Source organism: Impatiens glandulifera, chromosome 4, assembly GCF_907164915.1.
Source record: "Impatiens glandulifera chromosome 4, dImpGla2.1, whole genome shotgun sequence".
Classification (NCBI taxonomy): Eukaryota; Viridiplantae; Streptophyta; class Magnoliopsida; order Ericales; family Balsaminaceae; genus Impatiens; species Impatiens glandulifera.
In genome coordinates, this window is record NC_061865.1 from 56,737,814 (window position 1) to 56,762,354 (window position 24,541).

At 28.0% G+C, this 24,541-nt stretch overlaps 2 protein-coding genes across 2 annotated transcripts; one reads left to right on the top strand and one right to left on the bottom strand.

The window, feature by feature from the left end:
- The first annotated feature begins 8,446 nt into the window (after window positions 1–8,446).
- On the top strand, window positions 8,447–11,076 carry LOC124935920 (phosphatidylinositol transfer protein 3-like). Its single transcript, XM_047476359.1, has 6 exons — window positions 8,447–8,675; window positions 8,841–9,099; window positions 9,198–9,234; window positions 10,132–10,237; window positions 10,346–10,456; window positions 10,795–11,076. Exons 1-6 carry the CDS (start codon window positions 8,553–8,555, stop codon window positions 10,909–10,911), a joined length of 753 nt encoding a protein of 250 aa, XP_047332315.1. The 5' UTR covers window positions 8,447–8,552; the 3' UTR covers window positions 10,912–11,076.
- A 1,813-nt stretch (window positions 11,077–12,889) lies between these two features.
- LOC124934251 lies at window positions 12,890–14,983 on the bottom strand. The gene is made up of 5 exons (XM_047474752.1): window positions 14,633–14,983; window positions 13,965–14,328; window positions 13,393–13,463; window positions 13,180–13,278; window positions 12,890–13,113 (listed from the first exon to the last, which is right to left on the bottom strand). Exons 1-5 carry the CDS (start codon window positions 14,936–14,938, stop codon window positions 13,003–13,005), a joined length of 951 nt encoding a protein of 316 aa, XP_047330708.1. The 5' UTR covers window positions 14,939–14,983; the 3' UTR covers window positions 12,890–13,002.
- Between the last annotated feature and the right edge of the window lie 9,558 nt (window positions 14,984–24,541).

Genomic DNA, 24,541 nt, shown 5'->3' on the forward strand with positions numbered 1-24,541 from the left:
TATATATATATATATCCTAATTTATAAAAAAAATTATAATAATACAAACTATAAAAAGAAAACTTTTTTATAAAAATTATTTTATTGAGAAAATAGTATAAACAATGTTCCCATATAGTTTTCGAAAACGAATTCGATGTGCTAAGTCCCAAGGATAGACTCATTGACATAGGTGGCTTGAAAAACATTTAGGGTGAACTTAAATAAATAATAATAAAATTTTGGATAAAACAAGTAAATAAAGATAAAATTTACCATTTTTTTAATAATTAAATAAATAAAACAGTGAATTTTATTGAATAAAAATTAAGAGTTAATGTCACATTTTAACCGTAATTTTTTTTTTCATTCTAACCCTTATATAGATCCGTCACTCATAAGGCCACCTTATTATTTTTAAGTTAAAAGAGATAGTATCTAAGATTTTGTTGAGCTAAAATTATTTAAATAGTTTATTGAATTTTAAATGAAGTGTGAAAATTGTGTTATCAATTGAAAATGTTATAAAATATTAATATATAATAGACAAATAATATATATTTTTTTTAAAAAATAGTATTTTGATTAATAATTTGATTAATGATGAGTTAAAATTAATTTTTATAGTCTTAATCTCAATCACTATTTTATATTTTATTTATTTTTTATTTGTAGAATTTGGTTAATGTTAAACTTAGTTTATTTTGAAATAATTTTTTTTGAACTTAGAAATTTAAACTGTTTTGAGTAGGAATTGAGCTCTTCAAATATGATATTTTTAGTTTTTTGATTTGATATTAAGATACTACTAACTTGTAGGAATTTTGTAATTGAATATAAATCATATATTTTCTTGGTATTTATTATACTTTTTAAAATGTATTGCAAACTTAGATATAAAACTTTTACTAAAGTGTGGAAGTGGGTGTTACTCATTTGAAGTTAATGCTTTGTAGGTTTCTCATTTTTTCCTTTAAAGGGTCCATAACTTTTTACAATTTCATTCTTCTATAAATTACCATACACAAATATATTATAAACCACTCTAATCAATTGGCATATATGAAGAGAAAAATAAAAACTTCAATAATCATTAAAACTCCAAATTAAGATTTGGAGTGATTAATTCTAACTTTATGAACAATTTTTTTCTTAATCGAAATTAATTTTGAGGAGATAGCATGACCTAACAGTCATTACCCTTATAATCAATTTTTTGTTTTAAATAACAAAATTCATATTTTGCTTTTATCATTACACTGAACATTTTTCTTTAAATAATGTAGGTGGTTGAAGAAGGACCTTAGTTATCATTCAAGTATAAATGTGATTACTTCTCATAATGAACAATAGATATATATCACGACGAGATTGTGAGAACACGTCTTAATATCATTGGGGACCTCAAATAACATATAGAGTAGACACCACAAATTTGAGTCGTTAAGTTTGATCTTAACATTTAATTGGCTAAAAAGAAACCTAATGAGCATATTACTTGTTGAAATTGCACTCTTGTAAGAAATCAACCACCTCCTTTACATCCCTATACATATATTTCTTGTTGAAATTGTCTTAGAGATATTTCTTCTTAAAATTAGTTTATAGGTTTATTTATTTATTTATTTTTGAACATAGAAAACTAATATGATCTTATAACAATGATTTTTACTTTGATTTAAACCGTTTTAAGTGGTAATAAAGTTCACTAAATATATTTTTTTTTTCTTTTGATTTGATATTAAGACACTACCTAACTTGTAGGAATTTTGTAATTGAATATACATCATGTATTAATTTTCTTGGTATTGATTATACTTTTTAAAATGTATTACAAACTATATATACAATGTTTAACCATCACTTTTACTCAAGTGTGGAGGTGGGTGTTACTCATTTGAAGTTAATGCTTTGTAGTTTTTTTTCCCTTTAAAGGGTCCATAACTTTTTAAAATTTCATTCATCTATACAAATATATTAAGCCATTCAAATCAATTGGCATATAATATAAAAAGGGAAAAATAAAAACTTTAATCATCAACAAAGCTATATATATATATATAATGCTTAATTTTGAAAGTGTTCGAATTGCTGGGTCGAGAGCCGTAGTTAATTTGGATATATATGTTAGAGTAAATGAATATTTTGGTCGGATTCTCGATTAACCCGCCCATAAACTTAAAACTGTTAAAAATAAAATTAAAAATGCTATAAGTATGTTTCAAACTCGCAACCAAATAAATCAAATACAACTCTTTAACCAACTAGGCTAATAACACTTTATATTCTAAAATCAACACCAAATTTGATAAACGCAGGACGTTGTAATAATATATTTTTATTCATGTGCATCGCACGGGATCTTCCTAGTTAAGATTTATAGTACAAATTTCTTTTTCTTAACCGAATTTAATTTTGAGGAGATAGGATGACCTAACCGCTGTTACTCTTATAATTATTTTTATGAGAATCGAAACCAAACATTTGTTCTACGATACCTATTTTCATTACGCAACCTTCACTTTTCGCATTTGATTCTTAGTAATTCCATCAATTGATTTACTAATGTGTAGTCATGTAAATATTAATCTTTAGTTCTCCAGCATATCACTAGTTGCTCATTTTTACGAACAAATTTTTGTTTATGCATTTGTAAAATCAATCCTGATGTTGGTCTCTTATTCAACTAATTCTCTTATATCGGGTGAATATTTGAATTCTCTAATAATAATTATTTACAATTAGTCACTTATTTCATATTTTTGTAATTCATTGTCATTTTCGTTCATATTTTTGTAATTCATTGTCATTTTCGTTTGATTTGAGGCAAGCAAAGTAAAAAATCATCTACTAGAATAAGATTACATCAAATTTCATTTAAATAACAAAATTAATATTTTGCTTTTATTTGTCGTTATGCCAAACTTTTTTCGTTAAATAATGTAAGTGATAGTTGAAGGAGAGCGTTAGTTATCATTAAGTATAAATGTGATTACAACTCATAATGAACAATAGAGATATATGCCGACAAGATTGTGGGAACATGTCGTAATATCAACGGGGACCTCAAGTAACATAGAGTATAACCTAATCGTCATTCTCTTATAATTATTTTTATGAGAATTGAAAACGAACATTTGTTCTACGATACCTATTTTCATTACGCAACCTTCACTTTTCACATTTGATTCTTAATAATTCCATCAATTGATTTACTAATGTTTAGTCATGTAAATATTAATCTTTAGTTCTCCAGCATATCACTAGTTGCTCATTTTCACGTACAAATTTTTGTTTATGCATTTGTAAAATCAATGGTCTCTTATTCAACTAATTCTCTTATATCGAGTAAATATTTAAATTCTCTAATAATAATTATCTACAATTAGTCACTTATTTCATATTTTTGTAATTCATTGTCATTTTCGTTTGATTTGAGGCCAGTAAAATAAAAAATCATCTACTAGAATAAGATTACATTAAATTTCATTTAAATAACAAAATTAATATTTTGCTTTTATTTGTTGTTATGCCAAACCTTTTTCGTTAAATAATATTGGTGACAGTTGAAGGAGGGCGTTAGTTATCATTAAGTATAAATGTGATTATAACTCATAATGAACAATAGAGATATATGACGACAAGATTGTGGGAACATGTCATAATATCAATGGGGACCTCAAGTAACATAGAGTATGCACCACAAATTTGCGTTCGTTAAGTTTGATCTTAGTATTTAATTGCCTAAAAAGAAAGCCATCATGAACATATTACTTGTTGAAATTGCACTCTTGTAAGAAATCAACCACCTCCTTTACTTGTTGAAAATGTCTTAGAAGAAATTACTTGTTGAAAATGTCTTAGAAGAAATTAATAATGATGCATAAAATTTGTTTATAGATTTGATTGTAAATATAAACTACTTTGTCACTAGTTAACTAGTTACTTAGAAAAAAATAAATTTTAAATAACTCAACATTCAATTTTTATTAAATTTACAATCTCATTATTCAGATCTGGACTAGTATATATATAATTGTTTTTGTCAATGTTTCTATTTAGTAGCTCAATTGATGAATTGTGTTCATTGGTTGGCCATGTATATAATAATATTTTATCCTTAGATCAAAATCTATGACAGTTGGGTTAGATATTTCATTTTGAGATAATGTAAATAAGCCCTTAAACTATTTCCAAATTTTGTTCTCATCCTAAACTTACTTTCTTATTTGATCCCTTAAATTTTAAAAAATATGTATTAAAATCAAGAAAAACATTAATTTAATTTAGGGGGAAATGGTTGTCTCTCCTCTACGTCCATACATCTTCTATAGAAAACTTTGATATTGAGAAAACATTGTAAAAAATATTGCGATATGTGGAACACGTTTAACTTATTATTAGAACTAAAATAAATTCAAATGACTTAAATGTTATTCACTAAACCAAATTCAATAAACAAGGTTTATGTCACAATTAGATCCTTACATAATTACATTCCTAAAGTGTATTCATGATTGATAACCATGTTAATAAAATTTAAAAAATAAAAAGGAACTATTAATAAAATAAACTTTAAGTAAATAAATAAGAACCTTTGTTGTGAGTTAAAACTTATATTGAACTAAACTTCAACATGAATGTGATATCAATATGTCCCAATATTATTTAATCATTTTCAAAAAAAAATTTGTTAAATAACTAAAACTAATTGAGTTTTCTAATAGATAGAAAAGGGATAATTTTTAACATTGGACAACAAAAAAAATCTACAGAAACATGTTCTTCACATAAAAAGGAGGAGCAAATGCATGTTCTAATTGTTTCAATTTCACTTAAGCTTAATGGGGAAATTTAGATATATGTATTTTACTCTCTTTTTTTCCTCAAATGGAGATATGTTTATTTATTAATTATTATTTTCTAAAAATATGTTTATTTATTTGTGGCAATGCTATTATTACATGTTTTCACAAGAGTTTAAGATGGAGGCAAAAGTAGTTGTGCTGCATTGAAGTTCATTAATGAATAAATAATCCAAATAAACTAAATGCATAAAATATCAATACGATTAAAAGGGGTGAGCATATCTTTGATTTACCCAAACTCCAACTCTAAGATACTAATTTGGTTAAATTAATTAATTTGATTTGGGTTGTATTCAATTTGAGTTGGGTTTAATTTGGGTTGGATTAGGTTACCCAAATTATCTAAATTTAATAAATTTAATTAGTCTACATAATTCATGTTTTTCTTATCACTATAGTGTTATTTGACCTCCTCATTACTTTGTAAAAGAAAATAATCGATGAAACCTACACTCAATTGGGGATATTTTTTTCTTAATTTATTAATAATATATTTATTGTATACAGTTTAATATAAAAAAACATATCACAATTGTTAAATCTAGTTTGGTTTTAAAAATAAATAAATGTTACCATAATCAAGGTCTTGTTTATTCATTACACCTATTATTTCATCGATTAATTTATTAATTTAAATATCAAACAGATAAAAAAACGTATTACACCTTTTATAAACGTGTTAAACGAACCAAAATATATTAAATGGATCAAAATAAATTAAATAATTGTTAAACAAATCAAAATGAGACAAATATTGGTTATACGAGTTAAAAATTGTTAATCAAGTCAAAAACATGTTAAACGGAAAAAATTCAAAAAATTGTTAAACGATAAAAAATGTGTTGAATGGGCCAAAAATATCTTAAACGAGTTAAAAACGTAATAAATGTATTAAAAACCAAAATTTAGTTTGGATTCCCAAACCATACTCAAAAACACATAATAAAAAATAATATGCGTTGGATCTAGGGATGGCAATGAGGCGGTTCGGGGCGGGGAATGCAATTACCATCCCCACCCCGTTCGGTTTTTTTCGGTTTCAGGGAATACCGCGAGGCACCGTTAATAATTTTTATTTAAAAAATAAATAAATATTATACAATAAAATTATATAAACCAATTTTTTAATATAATATATATTGTAATATATTAAAATTTTATATTATTATAAAGAAATAATTTTAATATTCTTATAAAATATAATAAATAAATAAATATATTGATGATTTAATATATTTAATTATGTTTATGGTATTCGGGGCAGAATTGGGGTGAAAACGGGGTGAAATCGGGACGGGTCGGGGCGGGGGACACAAATACCATCCTCGCCCCATTCTCGTTCGGTTTCGAGGAAAAACCATCCCAAACGGGGCAATTAGGTTCGGTTTTCACGGGGCGGTTTTAAATTGCCATCCCTAGTTGAATCCTACCATTATATATATATATATATTCTCGACAAGTTCGTTAGGTCAAATTTTTTTTACCCTCTGATGACTTTTGGGTGACTTATTTTTTTCTCCATCCCTCAATTTATTTTTTTTAATTTTGCATTTCTTTGGATCTAACATCTTATTTTTGTCGGATCGATTTTTTTTCTTGAATTTTTATAGTTCGAATAATACTCTCAATCGTCGGAGGGTCGTTTGCTTCTCATACATTCTGATTGTGTTGTTGATTATTTCTTGAGTCTTTGTTCGTCCTCTTTTTAATAGCAAAGGAGATTAAATAATCGAATCTAGAGTTATTTTTCATTTTTTCAATAAAAGGTTATTCAATTTGATCTTTCATATAGAGAACTTCTTACAGGCATCCTCCAATGATTTGTTTATATTTTTCACTATTTCGACCATATATGTAGATTGTCCATCTTCATTTCGTAGGACCTTTTCCGGCATTGCTTACCAACTCTCTGGTAAGGATAATATTAATTGTCGCTCATAATCTTGATATAAATTATTTCGATACCGTTTCATTGGTTCGTTCGACTTGCTCTACTACAACCATCATCATTTAATAACTCTAATAAGTTCGACTTTGGATGAATTTTCAAAAAAATCGCATGATTGTTAGATATTTTTTATTCGAGTTTTAGTTTTGTAAATTGTTTATGCAATGAATGATTTTGATTTTGATTTTGTAGACATTATCTTATATTATTTACTAATTAATTTATTATAGGTAAGCCTTAATTGAATTTAATAAGAATTAAATTCTTATAATAAAAAAACTATTGTATTTATTTATTTATTTATATTTTATATATATATTGATCAATACTAGAACTTATGACATTGTCTTAGAGCTTCTTTGATCTTGTTTTTGAAATTTTGTTTTGTGAATTTTTATTTCAATCATATTAATATCATTTTGAATGTCAAATCACTTAATTTAATAAATATAAAATAAAGATATTTATTAACCATTATAGATCTTGTTAGAAGCTACTCGAAAAGTAGTTGACATCCATCCATCCATATATATTTATATATGTCGGCAAGATGACGAATTTTAATTACTTCATCTAATGTGTACACTTTTTGAAACTCAAATAAATTTATTTATTTATTTTTAATTTAAATTTATTATTTGAAGAGATATATAACAACAGTCATAAAATCCTTAAATGATTTATATATTTTTTTGAAAAACAGATTATATTATAACTCGTTTGTTGTGTTTTGTTTTTTCATCTTTTTTATATATATTTTTAATTATCAAATCTTATAATATATATTAATAATATTATCACAATATTAGTATTATATTATCTATATATTAAACCTATCTTTTGTAATTCTACATACACTTTTTAATACAAATCTCTATATTCTATCAAACAAAAATATTAAAAATATTATAATTTTTCAACCAATTAAAAATACAAATATTATATTTTTTCATTAAACAATATACTTTTATTTTTAACCAAATAATCAACATCAAACAAATTTAAAATTAGTTCAAACCAAAAAATGCTATATATATTAAAAAATTGTTTGGAACCCACTAAATTTTGAGTAAAAAATATTATTAATATACAATATCTTAAAATATTATTTTATTTAAATTAATTGGATATTTCATATAATAATAATAAAATAAGATGTGTTCAAACTTCAAACTCAGCAGAAATATGATTTCATTTATTTATTATTATGAGACATGCAATGTTAAAATATTCATTTTTTTAGTAAATATTTCTATAATAAATAATGTGTACATATATTAAAATTGATGACTCATATGTATAAACAATTAAGAGCAAAAACTAATCACGTTGGTTGAACAATTTAATAAAAATATAATATACATATGCTCAAACTTATAAACTATTAAACTAAACAAAACAATTTTTTAATGAAGTCATAATTATTATCTTTTTTTTGTTGAAGTAAACTAAAATTACCCACATTCCTAAGTTTGACTTCCATTTCACACAAAAATGTTGTTTTCTATAGAAAGTCATTAACCTTATTATAAACCTTAAATATATATAAAAATTGTAAATTTATTTATTTAAATTAAAAAAAAAAAGCTATTTAAATGGAAATAAATTAGGAACCTACTTGAGTGCCATTTTCATTTTCCCTTCTGTTTGTCCTGTCCTCACCAAACAAGCCAGTTGTTCATCTTCAACCTCACCTCTCTCTTTTTTTCTCTCTCTCTCTCTCTCTCTGGGAGAGAGATTCTTGGAAGATCAAAATCATGTCTTGGTTTTCTCCATACTCAAATACTGAAAATGAAGATCATCTTCAAGAAGATGAGAAGGAGAAGAATGCAGTTCAAGCCATGAGAGCTTTAGTTGAGAAACAAGATCCATCTTCCAAGGTTTCATCTCTAATTGTCTTCCTTTTTTTTACTCAATTCAATGAATCAATGATCATCTAATATCGATCTGGGTTGGATCTGATTCTCTGTATAGTATCTTTACTCTTGATTAATCAATTAGCTAGATTTGAAGAAACTAACAAAACCCATCTCAAATTTGTTTAGGATTTTGATGATTTGATGATTAGAAGGTTTCTACGAGCTCGTGATCATGATATTGAAAAGGGTTGTGGGCTTTTTTTGAAATATCTAAATTGGAGGAGGAAGTTTTTACCGAATGGTTATATTTCGCCGGCTGAGATTTCAAATGATTTGGCACAGAAGAAGTTGTTTATGCAGGGATTAGATAAGACGGGAAGACCAATTGTGGTGGTTTTTGGTGGAAAACATAGACCGGATAAGACCAGTCTTGATGAGTTTAAGAGTATGTGTTGTTTTACTATCTTGTTCTTTTTATATGTTTTGAAATTGGTGTGAAATTTTTTAGGGTTTTGTAATGTTTTTTTGATGATAATTTTGCAGGGTTTGTGGTCTTTGTTCTTGAAAGAATCTCTGCAAGGTATGATTATGTTTTGGTTCTTTCTTTTCTTCTGAATTTGAGGGTCAATGTACTCCAAAAGCTTGTTTGATTTTGGGTTTTTTGGTTTTTTTTTAGATTTTCTACATTGTTTTGATAAAAAAATTTGGTTATTTGGATATTTAAGTGACTTAGTTATTAAAATATTTTATTTATTTATTTTAAATTTAATAAAAAAAATAATATTTTAGTATTTTAGTTAATGAAATAAGTGATTGGTTGATTAAAATGAATTTTTAAGAATTGAGTAAAATGAAAAAAATAATCTTAAAAAGCTCTATAATAAATAATTTTAAAATATTATTTTGATAATTTGATTGGTTATTTGAAAATCCTCACCATTTTAAAAAGTATTTAGTGTGTTTTTGACATTTTGGCTATGTTTTTTTAATGTAATTGATAAATAAAAGGATAATTCAAATAACTCTAACAATAATGCAATAGACATAAATCATGATTTAACTAGAAATTAAAAAATATAATATTATTATAGACTGTTTTTTTTGTTATTAAGTTAACTCTATCTACCATATTAAATCTTTTGTTTTCTTTTTCAAAAAATAAAAATAAATCTTTTGTTTGAATTTAAAAAATTAAACATAAACTCAAAAGTTAGAATATGTTTTTTTAGAACGTGCGACTAAATTCGAACTTAGAGGATGAAAATATCTATATCTTGTTGCCGTTAGACTAGAATAAAGGATTAGAATATGTGTTTTTATTTATACGTTTCAAATATACTTGTTAATCGTTTATTTTAAACACTTTCATAATTTTATGTTTATGTGTGTTTTTTTAACTAAACTAAAAAATAATATATATAAAATAGGTTACACAAAATTCATTTACGATGTTTAAATTCACACGGTATATTTATAGAATGCCAAGCGGATGCGAAAAGTTCACAGCCATTGCTGATCTAGAAGGATGGGGATACACAAGCAGCGATGTTCGCGGATACATAGCCTCTCTGTCGATCTTACAGGTTTTACTTTTTGTTTATTGTTTTGTATAATTTTATTTTCTTAAGTAAATAAACAATAATGTTGCGGATAATAACCACTTGAAATTATAATTCACGACAAAAATACAGGATTGTTATCCCGAGAGACTTGGAAAATTGTTGGTGGTTCACGTACCCTACTTGTTCATGACGGCATGGAAAGGTGTATATCCATTTATCGACGAGAAAACAAGGAAGAAGGTGAGATTTAATCTCCATCATTTGAATAAAATGATCAAAATGTTCTTAGTTTGATAAATATTATATTTTAGTATTTTAGTTTGAATAACGTGATTAAATAAATGATGGTAGATTGTTGGTTGAATTTAATGATTTTTGAATTTTTTATTTTTATTTTTTTTAAAATATTCATTTATCAAACAATTTAATAGTTTACCATAAAATTTCTAAATAACCAACTTTATTTTTTATCAAAATAATATTTTTTTAATAAAAGTTTAAAATTTTTTTAGCATGATATTAGGTTGCATTATTATTCCAAAGATCTTAGAACATGTTATAATGAATTGTATATGCAGATAGTGTTTGTGGAAGACAAGAAGCTAGAATCTACTTTGCTCGAGGATATCGATGAGAATCAACTTCCTGATGTTTACGGAGGAAAACTTCCATTAGTGCCTATCGAGGATTGTTGAATTGTCTGATTAAACGAGATTAACATACCCGTTTTAGTTACTTTCTTACGAAAATGATGCATAGGCTAACTGCGGGTGGGCTATTATTAGTAATATGTAGAAGAATCATGTTGTGTTAGTATAAATTGCAATATTGTTTATGGAGAAGAATTTGTGTTTATGCTACTATTCTTTGTGTTCATTTTTCCTTTCTAAAGAAAAAATATGAAAAATGTCCTATTTACATTGTTACAAATCTAATAAGTCTTTTCAAATAGTAAAATGCAAAATCATAATTTAAGAAAGGAGAAATTAATAATTCAATTAAGATAGGTCCTAGACCGATGTGGGATGGTGACATTTGAGATTTTAAAGCTTTAACTTATATTCATTCTATTAATCTAAAAATAGGTAGGGTTAGATTATTTAAAAGATTGATTGATTAATTTTAAATTTTTTTTAGAAAGTACTGTATTAATATATATTGATAGACTATTTTTTTAGAAAAAATAAAAGTATTTTAATATTTTAATTATTGAATTAAGTGATATAATTGAAATAATATTTAATGAATAAAAAAAACTATTCAACAAGCCCTTGCACCCTTAATATTTTTCTTTTAGTTTCAATATAATTAAACATGAGTAAATTCTCTAATTAATCACATAACTGATTTTTTAATAAATAAAATATCATTAATTTCTTTAAAACATTATCAATATATAAATACTTTTAAATCTTGTTCTTAAACAAAAACTCAATTTCTCAAAATCAATAACAAATATTGTTTTTAATCAAAATATCGCTTAGTTTTAGTTTTAAACTTGAGTTTATTTGAAATATTCATATTCATACAAATATTTATTCATGGGTATCATGTCATGAGTGTTCATGTTTTCAACCATATTGAAATTTTTGTTTTTCTAAAAAACAAAATTATTTCAGAATTACTTATTATTAATTATGTGGTTACCTGTCCAATTCACATTTTTTTTGTCAACTAAACCTTTACAATATTAATATATTTAAGAGTTAGAATTTTTTTTATTTATTAGTTATGTGGTGACTCGTCCATTCATGTGTCATTTTCCATTATTTAAGATTTGGAATTGGCCTAAAATAATTTGTCACTACAATAAAGACTTTTTTTTTTTTTTTTTTTTTTTATCTTTGATTAGTAAATGAAATTGCAAACAAGACTTAAAAAATCCTCTAACTTTTCATCATGATGGAATTTGATCCGAATTATCCTGTTTGAGATCTTTTTTACCAATTTGACTGACAATGATATATATTGCTTAAATTGTCTTAAGATAAAACATTATTTAAAATTATATTTATATTATCATGTATATATATTTGACATTAAACAAGTTCTTAGAGTTTCAATGCAATTCGACCTAGCATAGCCGTATGAGGGTGAACGTGAGTTTTGTAAAAAAAAAAAAAAAAAGTTCAAGTGAACGATGGATTTTTTTTTTAACATAAAAAATAGAAACAAACTAAAATTAAATCTTAAATTTGAAAAATCAAAACTTGATCTGTAAATAAATCTTAATTTTTTAAATAATTTACAAATAAGTATCATTTAGATCATAGAAAGTCTATTTACTACACAAAAATATATTGATTTCATCACATCATGGTTTAGTTATTCAAAGATTCAATAATTATGATTAATACATTAATATAAATATTAATATTTCAAAAACTATATAATTTATTTATTTTGATAACCATACATCTGAATTAATTTGAGCTAATATAATAACCCACCACCATGATGGGTAAATATAATTTACATAAAAAAAATCTAACAGTTTTAAGCTTATCTATACATGTACTTTATTTTCAAATAAGTTATTTAAAATTTGATTTTGTGACAAAAAGTTAACTTTTAAGTGTCAATGATCTTACCTAAAAACGCTCCGATTTATAAGGGTTTCGACTAGACATCCCTTACTAAACCCGGGTCCAAAAAAATAATAATAATTTACTCTTCTGCAAAGACATGCTGCTTCTTCTTCGAGCTCTCTGGCTAGAGTAAAAAAAGTTATTTACAGTCTCTTATCTTACAGATGAATGTTCTTCATTCTTTTCCAGTTTATATATCTAATCAAGATCCTGATTGAGCTTTTGCTGCTCAAGTTTCATGATCAATGCTTTCTTTTCATCCTCCCCCAAGGCATTGAATATGAAAACCGACTTGTCTCCAATATCGTCCTGGAAAACCGAGGCAATGATTGAAAAATATACAAAATTTTAAATGAATTCATAAACAAAACTTACCTTAATTGGTTGAGTAAATTTCCTCCCAGCAAAGATAACAAATAGAACCATCCAAACACCCAAAAGAGTTCCCTTGACTCCATCATCCATCAAACCAGTCTATTTGTTCAGACCAAATGAAACGATTTTCAGGTTAACAATGGAGAAATAAAGTATATAGTGATCACCATCGATGAATAATATTGTGTATCATTGCATTCAAAGAGAGGATACCAGGTGGCCCAAAAGGAGAGAAGGGATCACAAAAGTCAGGATTCCAGCTTCCAATTTCCCATAGCACAGGCCTGTGTTTCAATAATGTATAGAAAAGATGAAATAGAAATTTTATTATGAAAATCGTTCTACATAATGTAACGGTATCCTAGACATGTAAGATTCCTCTTTTACATGTTGATACGAGGTATTACATTACATTCTTCATATCTTCGTATTTGAGAATTGTAGGATCTGTTGATATCAACTCAAACTATTCAAACTTCAAAGTACAGATTCATTTGTAGCCTAAAATGACCATCAAAGCAATACCAGATTAGATATGAACCTATTTCGATGTAGCCCTTATCACAAATCAATTACTTCATCAATCACAATACCAAAATTACCCTTAATTCAAACAAGCTTCAAGATGCATATGTAGATACAAGTACTGTGATTTTATACACTGTAGTGTTGCCAATCTAACCCCACTTAGTTAATCAGCATTAGTTGAAACAGAAAAATACACTAGAGAACTAATAGCCATTTCCGAATAGCAGGTGTCAAATATGGAAGCAAAATAGAATTACCTTCCTTGAAGACAAGTCCAGTCAAAGATGCAAAAAGAGGACCAACGAACCAGACTGCAGTTGGGTTATCAACAACATACTCTGCTAAACTCTTACCAGCTGGTTGAGCTAAGCATATATATGCTGCAAAAGATCCTAATGCACCAAGTCCCCACAACGCTTGAAGAGTGCGTTTAATCTCAGTTACATAGATGTGAATCAAAAACAAGGATAATCCTAATCCACCAGCTCCAATAACATAAAGAATATCGATATTTTGCTTTATTAAGCCACTCAAAGCATTATCATCACGAAAAAAAGTTGACGAAGCAGCAATAACAAATGATGCAGCAGCTGTCACTAGCCCCGATCTATAAGATATTACCTGTTAGAACAAATTTAGACTAGTGTTAGTCAGCAGCACAATAATTGTAATGTAACTTTACATTCAATAGAGATTAGGTCAAGTAAAATTTTCATCCTTGATCGATTTGTTCTTCTTCCTGTTCATATATGTTAAAGTAATATCTCAACAACAAGAACAGACTAAGCTCTGTCAGGTTCTGTTAATTCTACATGCGATTAGATTCGAATTCAGCCACTCCGATTCCAAAAGTTCAATAATACTAATCAATCAATCAATCAATCAATTCTCTTACGAAATCGGAAGAACAGTAGATAAATAATACCTCGCGAACGTCAGCAGAGTCGATAGACCAAGGGCCGTAGAATCCAGGATAAACGACGGAGGTAGAAGATTCTGTCGAGGTTTCACCGGCGGAAGCTTGACACCTGATGGATCCATTACTATATGCGGTTGAAACCCTAGGGGATAAGACTATGCCGGTTCTAGTACGAGCGGATGAAGATGGATAAGATTTGAGAAAAGCAATTGATGCGAGCTGGGAAGATGATTTGTGGAGGAAGTTGGGGAAAACGAAGGAAGAAGTAGCGGTTATTGAAGCAGGAGATTGTAGAATTGCGGCCATGGCCATGGCGGAAGGAAGAAGGTAAGTTAGTTTAATATTTCTATGTTACAGTTCTTTCAAATAAGTAATAAATATCAACTAGCTTATTTGAAAAATGTGATTTTGTTATACTGAATGTCACTTTCACAATTCATTAAAAATTTCTTTCACTTAGAAATTAATAAAATATTAGTTGGTATGTCTGGATTTATATTTTAATAAAATATTATTGTAAAAGTTTCATAGACACTTTGAAATTAATTATGAGAATAAAGGAATTGGTATTTTAAATTAATTAAAAATAATTAATAAAAAATTATTTATTTAACGAAAGAGTCACTCATTATTTTTTAATTTAAAATTAATAAAATTATACTTCTATGTACATATATTTTGATTAGAGATTCTTTTAATTTTGGTGTTGGATGATATTTGAGAAAATATTTTCACACTATATACTTCGTATTTGTAAAAGAATGATTTCTACTTTATAAAATTTTGTCTTTTGAAAATTGATTTATTGTTTTATTTAACCAATTATTCTTACTTTTAAAACTATAGAATAATATTTAAATGTTAATACATTAGATTGATTTCGACGATTGATAAAGAAAATACATTAAACATATCAGTTTAAGGCATTAGAATTTAAAAATAAATCTCAAACAGGCCTTTAAAAAAATATTTTATATAAAATTATTTTTAAAATATTTTGAAATTATTTTCTATTTTTTCAGATTTTTAGAAAATGATTTAGGGCTCCAAAATTTAAAATTTTAACCAAACAGGCTTTAGGACTGGTCTTTTCGATCTAGGGCGATGTTTTCCTAATTCTGGGCTAAAACCATGTCGAAATGCGGGAGTCTCTCGGTCGGGGGCGGGAAGCTCTCGACAAGGTGCGGGAGACTTTCAATCTTGGACTAAGGATTCTCGGTCGTATGCGAGAAACTCTAACAAATAAAGAATAAAATAATGAATGTATATAGTGAAGAAAATAATATTCATTATAGATAATTGAAGCTGCTTAACTCAGTTAATTCTAGATTCGTCTCGGTGTTCATCTACTCATTTTCTCTATATATCTACAAATGTTTCACTCAATATGGAAAATCTGATTTAAAAAATACATGGAAACAAAATAGCTGATATTCAAAAAAAAAAGTAGAGGTGGTAAAAGAAATTGTCATAATAGCTGATTTATTGTAAAAGAAGAAGGGGTGAAATCGTCATAATAGCTGATTTATTGTAAAAGAAAAAGAAGAAAAGAGAGTCGATAGAGGGTTAGAGAAGGAACAAATAGTACATATGATTATAAATGTAAATAGCTTGCGATGAAACTTTCGACGAAAACTAACATCGCCAATTTCGTAGAAATATTTTTGAAATTTCTGACACGATTAAAATGTCTGAAGAAATCAAAATACGTCGAAATTTATATCGAAAGTTAATAGGGAAATTCCCGTGAATTTTTTGACATTTGTTTACTTTCTATATTATTGTTAAATTTCTTTATTTTTTTCTTCGTTTATTTTCTTTTTTTTATATTTATTAATTTTGTCTCAAATTATGTGGGTAAAACCGCAAAATCAAATTATGTGGATAAAATCGTCGAAAAATTCTAACATGACAATGGCGTCTTTTTTTGTGTAACGTAAGGAGACCCCTAATCTCCTTTTATTTAATTATTTTTTAGTTGAAATATAAAATTAGATATTATTACTATTATTATTATTATATATATATATATATATATATAGTAAAAGAATATGTTAAGTAAATTGGTAAGTATATTATTAAAAGCTATATTAATAATTTAAATATTATTAAACCATAAATGAAAATAGAATTGAATTTAACCTACCACTCTTTCATTCACCATATTTGGTTGGTATATTTATAAATCATGTGGTTTGGATTGTGTTGTATTTCACATATACTTTTGGAATTGGAATGGCTGAATTCGAATCTATTCGCATATATATATATATATTCTGCAATGGAGAGAATTAACAGAACCTGACAGCTTAGTTTGTTATGAACAGGAAGAAGAACAAATTGATCAAGGATGAAAAATTTACTTGACCTAATCTCTATTGAATGTAAAGTTACATTACAATTATTGTGTTGCTGACTAACAATAGTTTAAATTTGTTCTAACAGGTAATATCTTATAGATCGGGGCTAGTGACGGTTGCTGCATCATTTGTTATTGCTGCTTCATCGAACTTTTTATCGATAATATCGATATTCTTTATGTTATCGAAGCTCATGGATTTGGATTACCCTTGTTATTGATTCACATCTACTTAACTGAGATTAAACGTGTTCTTCAAGCATTGTGAGCACTTGGTGCGTTAGGATCTTTTGCAGCATATATATATATGGAAGTTAAATTGCACAATTCAAGAGTCCTAGATATGGATTAATGGGAAGTGGATTAAACGCCCTCTTCAAGCGTTGTGGGCACTTGGTGCGTTAGGATCTTTTGCAGCATATATATAGAGGTTTAATCGCATGATTCAAGAGTCCTCGATAGTGACTGATGGAAAGTGGATTAAACGCACTTTTCAAGTGTTGTGAGCACTTAGTGCATTAGGATCTTTTGCAGCATATATATGAAAGTTTAATCGGACAATTCAAGAGTCCTCGATAGGAACTAATGGGAAGTGAATTAAATGCGCTCTTCAAGAATTGTGGGCACTTGGTGTGCTAGGGACAATCTTTTGCAGCAGGGTGCCAATTTGGATCAGTTTCAGGTTGGCAGGTTAACGAATTGAACGATATTCCTGAACCTGACCTATTTAGTAATTCGGGTCAAAATCTATAACTTTAACCTGACATGTTTATTTGTGATTGACTCGAACTTAACCCATTTGACCTGATTTACCTAACTCAACTCGAACCAAACATGATGTAATTCATATCTTTATTTCAAATTAAAATGACATTAACACAAAACAAAAATAAAGCTAAATAAAAAATCCACCTATACAAAAATTTACAAAAAAAATTAGTGAGTTAATAAGAAAGAATAACATAAAACTCAAGAAAAGAAACTTGTAAACGAGTTATCGGGTCTAGGGTCATTTTAGGACGACCCAATTTTGATCTGTTTATTAATCAGGTTCAACATGTCGACCTGATTTTGACTTGAACAAAAAAATACATGACCCTAATCGGATTTTTTCGTGTTTGGTCCGGGTCGTGTTTTCGTGTCGGTCCAAAATTACCGCCCTAATATATATGGTAGTTTAATCGGACAATTATAGAATCCTCGATAGGGACTAATGGGAAGTAGATTAGGATTATCCTTGTTATTGATTCAGAACCACGTAACTGAGATTAAACGCTCTCTTCAAGCATTTTTGGCACTTGGTGTGTAAAAGGGACGATATTTTGCAACATATATATATGGAAGTTTAATGGAACAATTCAAGAGTCTTTAATGGGGACTAATGGGGAGTGGATTAGGATTATCTTTGCTATTGATTCACATATACGTAACTAGAACTAGATTAAACGTGTTCTTCAAGCATTGTGGGCACTTGTAGCGTTAAGGACAATCTTTTGCAGCATATATATGGAAGTTTAATCGAACAATTCAAGAGTCGTCGATAGAGACTAATGGAAGCTTCCCTCCATAGACATGAGGAAGTTGGTTCTTATCAACGTTATCGTGCAAAGTAGATTTTAGCTTTTCTTCGACAAACACTTGTTAGATTTCTTGGACTAATATATATAAATAATGTGTTTGGGCTATTGTTTATTCAGAACCCAATTGATAAAGTGATCCACTAAAGTATTTTGGTTATTGGGCTAAGTCATGTTTGGTTATTAGTATGGTACAGTTTATTATGTGTAGAAACCAAATATTTATTTAATATTTATGATGGATTAAATAATAAATAAATAACAATATAAATAGGGTTGTGGTCCCCGATTTATAGATATCAGTTTCATTTCTCATAACCTCCATCGTTAGAGAGAAGCAAGAGAGACGGTCTATAGAAGTTAGAGAGAAGCAAGAGAGACGGTCTATAGAATTGGAAGATCCAACCTGTGGTCAGGTACGCTTCCGCTTAATTTATCATATCGACTTATTAACATAGAGAATCATTAATCTTGTTTTGTCTAGTTAAACACTAATATAATGTTAAAGATTATAGATCATTACTAAAGAAAACTATTAGATAATCTGAACTAAAACAAGATAAGAATAAATATATCTAACAAATGGTATCAGAGCAAAATTTCTATGTTGATCTGTTGATGTTAAAATTATGATATGAATACATTTTTGATCTGTTAATACTAAGATTGTGATATGAAGAAATCGTTGATTCGTTGATCTTAAGATTATGTTAGGAAGAAATTGTTGATTTGTTGATTTGTTGATCTTAAGATTCTGTTATGAAGAAATTATTAATCTTTTAATATTAAGATTATGAAGAAATCACGATTGAGTTCCTAGTTTACTTCCTTTGTTATTAATAAAATAAAGTAAATAAGACTAAGTATTATTATTATTATTATGTTATTTATATATTTATTATTTAAATATATATATGGAATTTGAAAAGGTTCAAACTTTTATTTATTATTTATTTTATTATAATAAATAAAGTAAACAAATAAAGATTAAAGTTATTATATATTTATTGTTTAAATATATATATATATATATATATATATATATATATATATATATATATATATATATATATATATATGGAATCTGAAAAGTCATCAAATAAATAATTTTAAATTTATTTTTACAACTGTTGTTATATATATAATATTAAATATATATTTTATATTTACATTAAATATGTAAGTGACAATTATTTTTTTTTCTCATATATTTTATATTGATTATTAAAAATATAACATATCATTAAAGAACTTTTAATTATTTTTGATGATATAAAGTTAAACCACACCAAAAGGTTATTAGAAATTAAAGAATTAAAATTATATTAAGATTGAAGGAGTTTATTATTATTAAAAAATTAATTAAAACAACATGTTATCAAAGTATTCTCTTGTGAAGATTAATTTGTTAAGAATTTTAAATGATAGTATATACTTTTAATTCATGCAGATATTGTATCGGCCCAAAGGAAGATCAATATTGTTGGGCCGATTAAATATATATGTAATGATAAATATGTGACAAATATTTGATATTTTTGTGAACAATATTTCGGTCCAAAGATAGATTTATTGTTTGACATAATTTATTGTCAATATTTGATCATAACACTAAATTATCATTTACAAGTTAAGATTTATGTCAAAAGACTAACTTTTAACGTTGTGCCAGATAGATTATTTTTTTTGATGGACAAATCTTAATATGAATGCTAATTGTATTTGGATAAAATATGTGTTTATGATTTCAGTTAATGCTTCCGCTTTTTCAATATCTGCCAATGTTAGTTCAATTCCTATACTGAATAGAAACAACTTTAAGGACTGGAAAGAAAATGTTCTGATTATCCTCGGTTGTATGAATCTAGACCTTGCGCTTCGGATTGATCGTCCCACTATTACAGATGAGGGTACACTTGATGAAAAACGGGACCTTGAAAAGTGGGATAGATCAAATCGCATGTGTTTAATGATTATCAAGCGAGGAATTCCAGAAACATTTAGGGGTGATATCTTTGAAGTTACTGATGCTAAGGAATTCATTGAGGAAATTGAGAAACGTTTTGCAAAAAACGATAAGGCTGAAACTAGCACGCTTCTAGCGAGCCTAACCTCAATGAAATATAAAGGAAAAGGAAATATAAGGGAGTACATTATGAAAATGTCTCACATTGCTTCAAAACTAAAAGCACTAAAGTTAGAGCTTTATGATGAACTGCTCGTGCATTTAGTTTTGATCTCTCTTCTTGCACAATTTAACTAGTTTAAGGTAAGTTATAACTGTTAGAAGGAGAAATGGACTCTTAATGAGCTCATTTCATATTGTGTGCAAGAGGAAGAGAGATTGAAGCAAGATCAGACTGAAAGTGCTCATCTGGCTTTGAAAAATAACTTCAGGGATAAAATAAATAAAAGGAAGAACCCTAAAGAAGTTGTTGGTGGTCCCTCACAAAAGAAACAACAAACTAAAGAAAATGAGGAATTTAGTTGTTTCTTTTGTCGACAATCCACACACATGAAGAGGGACTGCACCAAATATCACGCGTGGCGTGTAAAGAAATGTGACATTCTTACTTTAGTTTGCTCTGAGGTTAATTTAACTTCAGTACCGATTAACACTTGGTGGGTAGATTCTGGTGTTACTACTCACATTCGTGTTTCTATGTAGGGTTGCCTGAGCTGTCGAAAGCCAAGTAATGATGAAAGATTCATATTTGTGGGCGATGGCAATTAGTTGAAGTTGAGGCTATTGGGAACTTTAGATTATTATTAAGAACTGATTCTTATTTGGATTTGAAAGACACTTTTATTGTACTGTCATTTAGACGGAATTTGGTTTCTGTTTCTGTTTTGGACAAATTTGATTTTTATTGTTCATTTGGGAATAGTCGATTTAGTCTTTCTTTAAATTCAAGTATTATTGCAACTGGTTCTTTGTCGGTTTATGATAATCTATATTTACTTGATACGGTTGCCTCATATAATGAAACTTTGCATACAAGTACACGCGATACTAAAAGAAAATTAACAATTGAGAATTCTGCATCAATTTGGCATAAGCGTTTAGGTCATATATCTAAACACAAAATTGAAAGACTTGTAAGTGATGGAATTCTTGATTACCTTGATTTTTCCAATTTTGAGGTTTGTGTTGGATGTATTAAGGGAAAACAAACAAATGTAAGAAAATTGGGTGCCAATAGAACTACAAACGTGTTAGAACTCATACATATTGATATATGTGGGCCATTCCCTACGACCTCTTAGAATGGTCAACGATATTTTATTTTGTTCATAGACGATTATTCAAGATATGGCTACCTTTATCTAATTAGTGAGAAGTCCCAAGCACTGGACGTGTTTAAGTCATACAAAGCTGAAGTAGAAAATCAGTTTGGTAAAAGAATAAAATCTGTCAGATTTAACCGTGGTGGTGAATACTATGGTCGATATGATGGATCCGGAGAACAACGTCTAGGACCATTTGCTAAATTCCTAGAGGAATGTGGAATTGTACCTCAATACACTATGCCAGGTTCTCCTCGCATGAATGGTGTATTTGAGAGACGAAATATAACTCTTAAAGATATGGTAAGAAGCATGATTTCTCATTCTATTTTACCGGAATCTCTCTGGGGAGAAGCAATAAAGACTGCAGCATATATTCTCAATAGAGTTCCAACTAAAGCAACAACTAAAACTCCTTATGAACTTTGGACCGGTAAAAAACCAGTCCTAAAGCATTTTCATATTTGGGGATGTCCAGTAGAAGCAAGGCCTTATAAGCCAAATGAAAAGAAATTGGACTCCAAAAATAATTAGTTGTTACTTTATTGGATATTATAAGAAATCAAGGGGTTATAAGTTTTTTGTTCCCACGAACAAAACTATTTTTGAGACGGGAAATGCGGTGTTATTTGAAAATATTGAGTTTGAGGGAAGAAATACTAAAGAATTTGTATTTGAAGAGGAATTTGTTCAAATTACTATAATTGCTACTAATGATAATCATGAATTTATTTATGATATTAATCAAGAAGCAATTCCAGAACTTCAAGACATTAATACAAATCTTCCTATTGAAAATGATGTAAACATTCCTAAAGAACAAACTCAACAACCTCAAGAACAAATGTCATTACGGAGATCCACAAGAGAAAGGAGAAATGCTATTTCAGATGACTATATTGTATTTCTCCAAGAACATGATGATAGCATTGAAATGATGGAAGATGATCCTATCAACTTACATCAAGCGATGCATAGATTCAATTCTCATAAATGGATTATTGCCATGAATGAAGAAATTAAGTCCATGAAAGACAATGACGTTTGGGATCTAGTCTCATCACCTGAAGGTGCGAAATCTATTGGTTGTAAATGGATATTTAAAACCAAAAGGAATTCAAAGGGTGATGGAGAAAGATATAAGGCACGTGTTGTTGCAAAAGGTTTCACTCAGAGAGAAGGTGCTGATTTTACAGAAAGCTTTTCCCCTATTTCGACAGAAGACTCTTTTAGAACGATCATGGCATTAGTGACACATTTTAATCTTGAGCTGCACCAAATGGATGTTAAGACTGCGTTTCTGAATGACAACATTGATGAAACAATTTTTATGAACCAACTAGAAAATTTTGTGGTGGGAGAACCAAACAAAATGGTTTGTAAACTAAAGAAATCCATATATGGTCTCAAGAAAGCTTCTCGTCAATGGTATCACAAATTTCATAAAATTATTACCTCATTTGATTTTGAGAGTAATGTAATTGATGATTGTGTATACCACAAGTTATGTGGGAGCAGACATATTTTTTCTGATTTTATATGTTGATGATATATTGCTCGCTAGCAATGATACATGCTTACTACACGAAACTAAAAGATTCCTTTTAACTAAGTTTGAAATGAAAGATCTTGGTGATGCCTCTTTTGTATTAGGAATTCAGATACATCGAGACCGTTCTCAAGGTATACTTGGATTGTCACAAAAGAGCTACATTGAAAATGTACTAAAGAGATATGGCATGCAGGAATGTAAATCAAGAATTACCCCCGTTGTTAAAGGAGACAAATTTTGTCTTCAACAATGTCCTAAGAATGATCTTGAAGTTAAAGAAATGCAAAAAATCTCTTATGCATCTGCAATAGGGAGTTTGATGTATGCACAAGTTTGTACTCGACCAGATTTGGAATACATTGTCGGAATGTTGGGCAGATATCTGAGTAACCCTGGTATGGATCATTGGATAGAAGTCAAGCGGGTTATGTGGTATTTAAAAAGAACTAAAGACTTCATGCTCACATATAAGAAATCAGACCAATTGGAGATCGTTGGATATTCAGACTCGGATTTTGCTGGATGCCAAGACAGTCGGGGATCCACTTCAGGTTATATCTTCATGCTTGCTGGAGGAGCAATCTCATGGAAGAGTGTTAAACAAACACTCATAGCTTCCTCTACTATGGCCGCTGAATTTATAGCATGTCATGAGACATCTAATCATGGAATGTGGTTGCGGAATTTTGTCATTGGACTGAAAATTGTGGAAGGAATTGAAAGAATATTAAAATTATTTTGTGACAATAAATCAGCAGTCATGTATTCAAACAACAATAGGAGTTCAACCAAGTCAAAACACATTGACATCAAATTCCTAGTTGTTAAAGAAAGAGTTTAGAGTGGTCATTTATATATAGAATATATTGGTACAAACTCTATGATTGCGGATCCGTTAACTAAGAGACTACCACCTAAGGTCTTTTTGGAGCATACTGCTCGAATGGGTGTTATGTCATTTAAAGATATTCAGTTTTAGTGGGAGTTTGCTTCTATATATATGTAATCCAGACTTATTGATTACTGCAGTTTATGGATGATAAAGAATTTTTTGTTACACTTTGTTTTCTTGAAAACTTTGATCTCATTAGGGACCAGTTAGAAGTTGACATGATTCATGATTATATTAGATGTCATTT

What these genes read in the sequence shown, in the direction of transcription:
- LOC124935920 (XM_047476359.1), top strand. Translation starts at nt 8,553, where the DNA reads ATGTCTTGGTTTTCTCCATACTCAAATACTGAAAATGAAGATCATCTT. An exon ending in AACAAGATCCATCTTCCAAG is followed by an intron (nt 8,676 to 8,840) that starts GTTTCATCTCTA and finishes AAATTTGTTTAG; the next exon opens with GATTTTGATGATTTGATGAT. An exon ending in ACGAGAAAACAAGGAAGAAG is followed by an intron (nt 10,457 to 10,794) that starts GTGAGATTTAAT and finishes TTGTATATGCAG; the next exon opens with ATAGTGTTTGTGGAAGACAA.
- LOC124934251 (XM_047474752.1), bottom strand. Translation starts at nt 14,938, where the DNA reads ATGGCCATGGCCGCAATTCTACAATCTCCTGCTTCAATAACCGCTACT. An exon ending in ACTCTGCTGACGTTCGCGAG is followed by an intron (nt 14,329 to 14,632) that starts GTATTATTTATC and finishes TTGTTCTAACAG; the next exon opens with GTAATATCTTATAGATCGGG. An exon ending in TGGACTTGTCTTCAAGGAAG is followed by an intron (nt 13,464 to 13,964) that starts GTAATTCTATTT and finishes ATTGAAACACAG; the next exon opens with GCCTGTGCTATGGGAAATTG.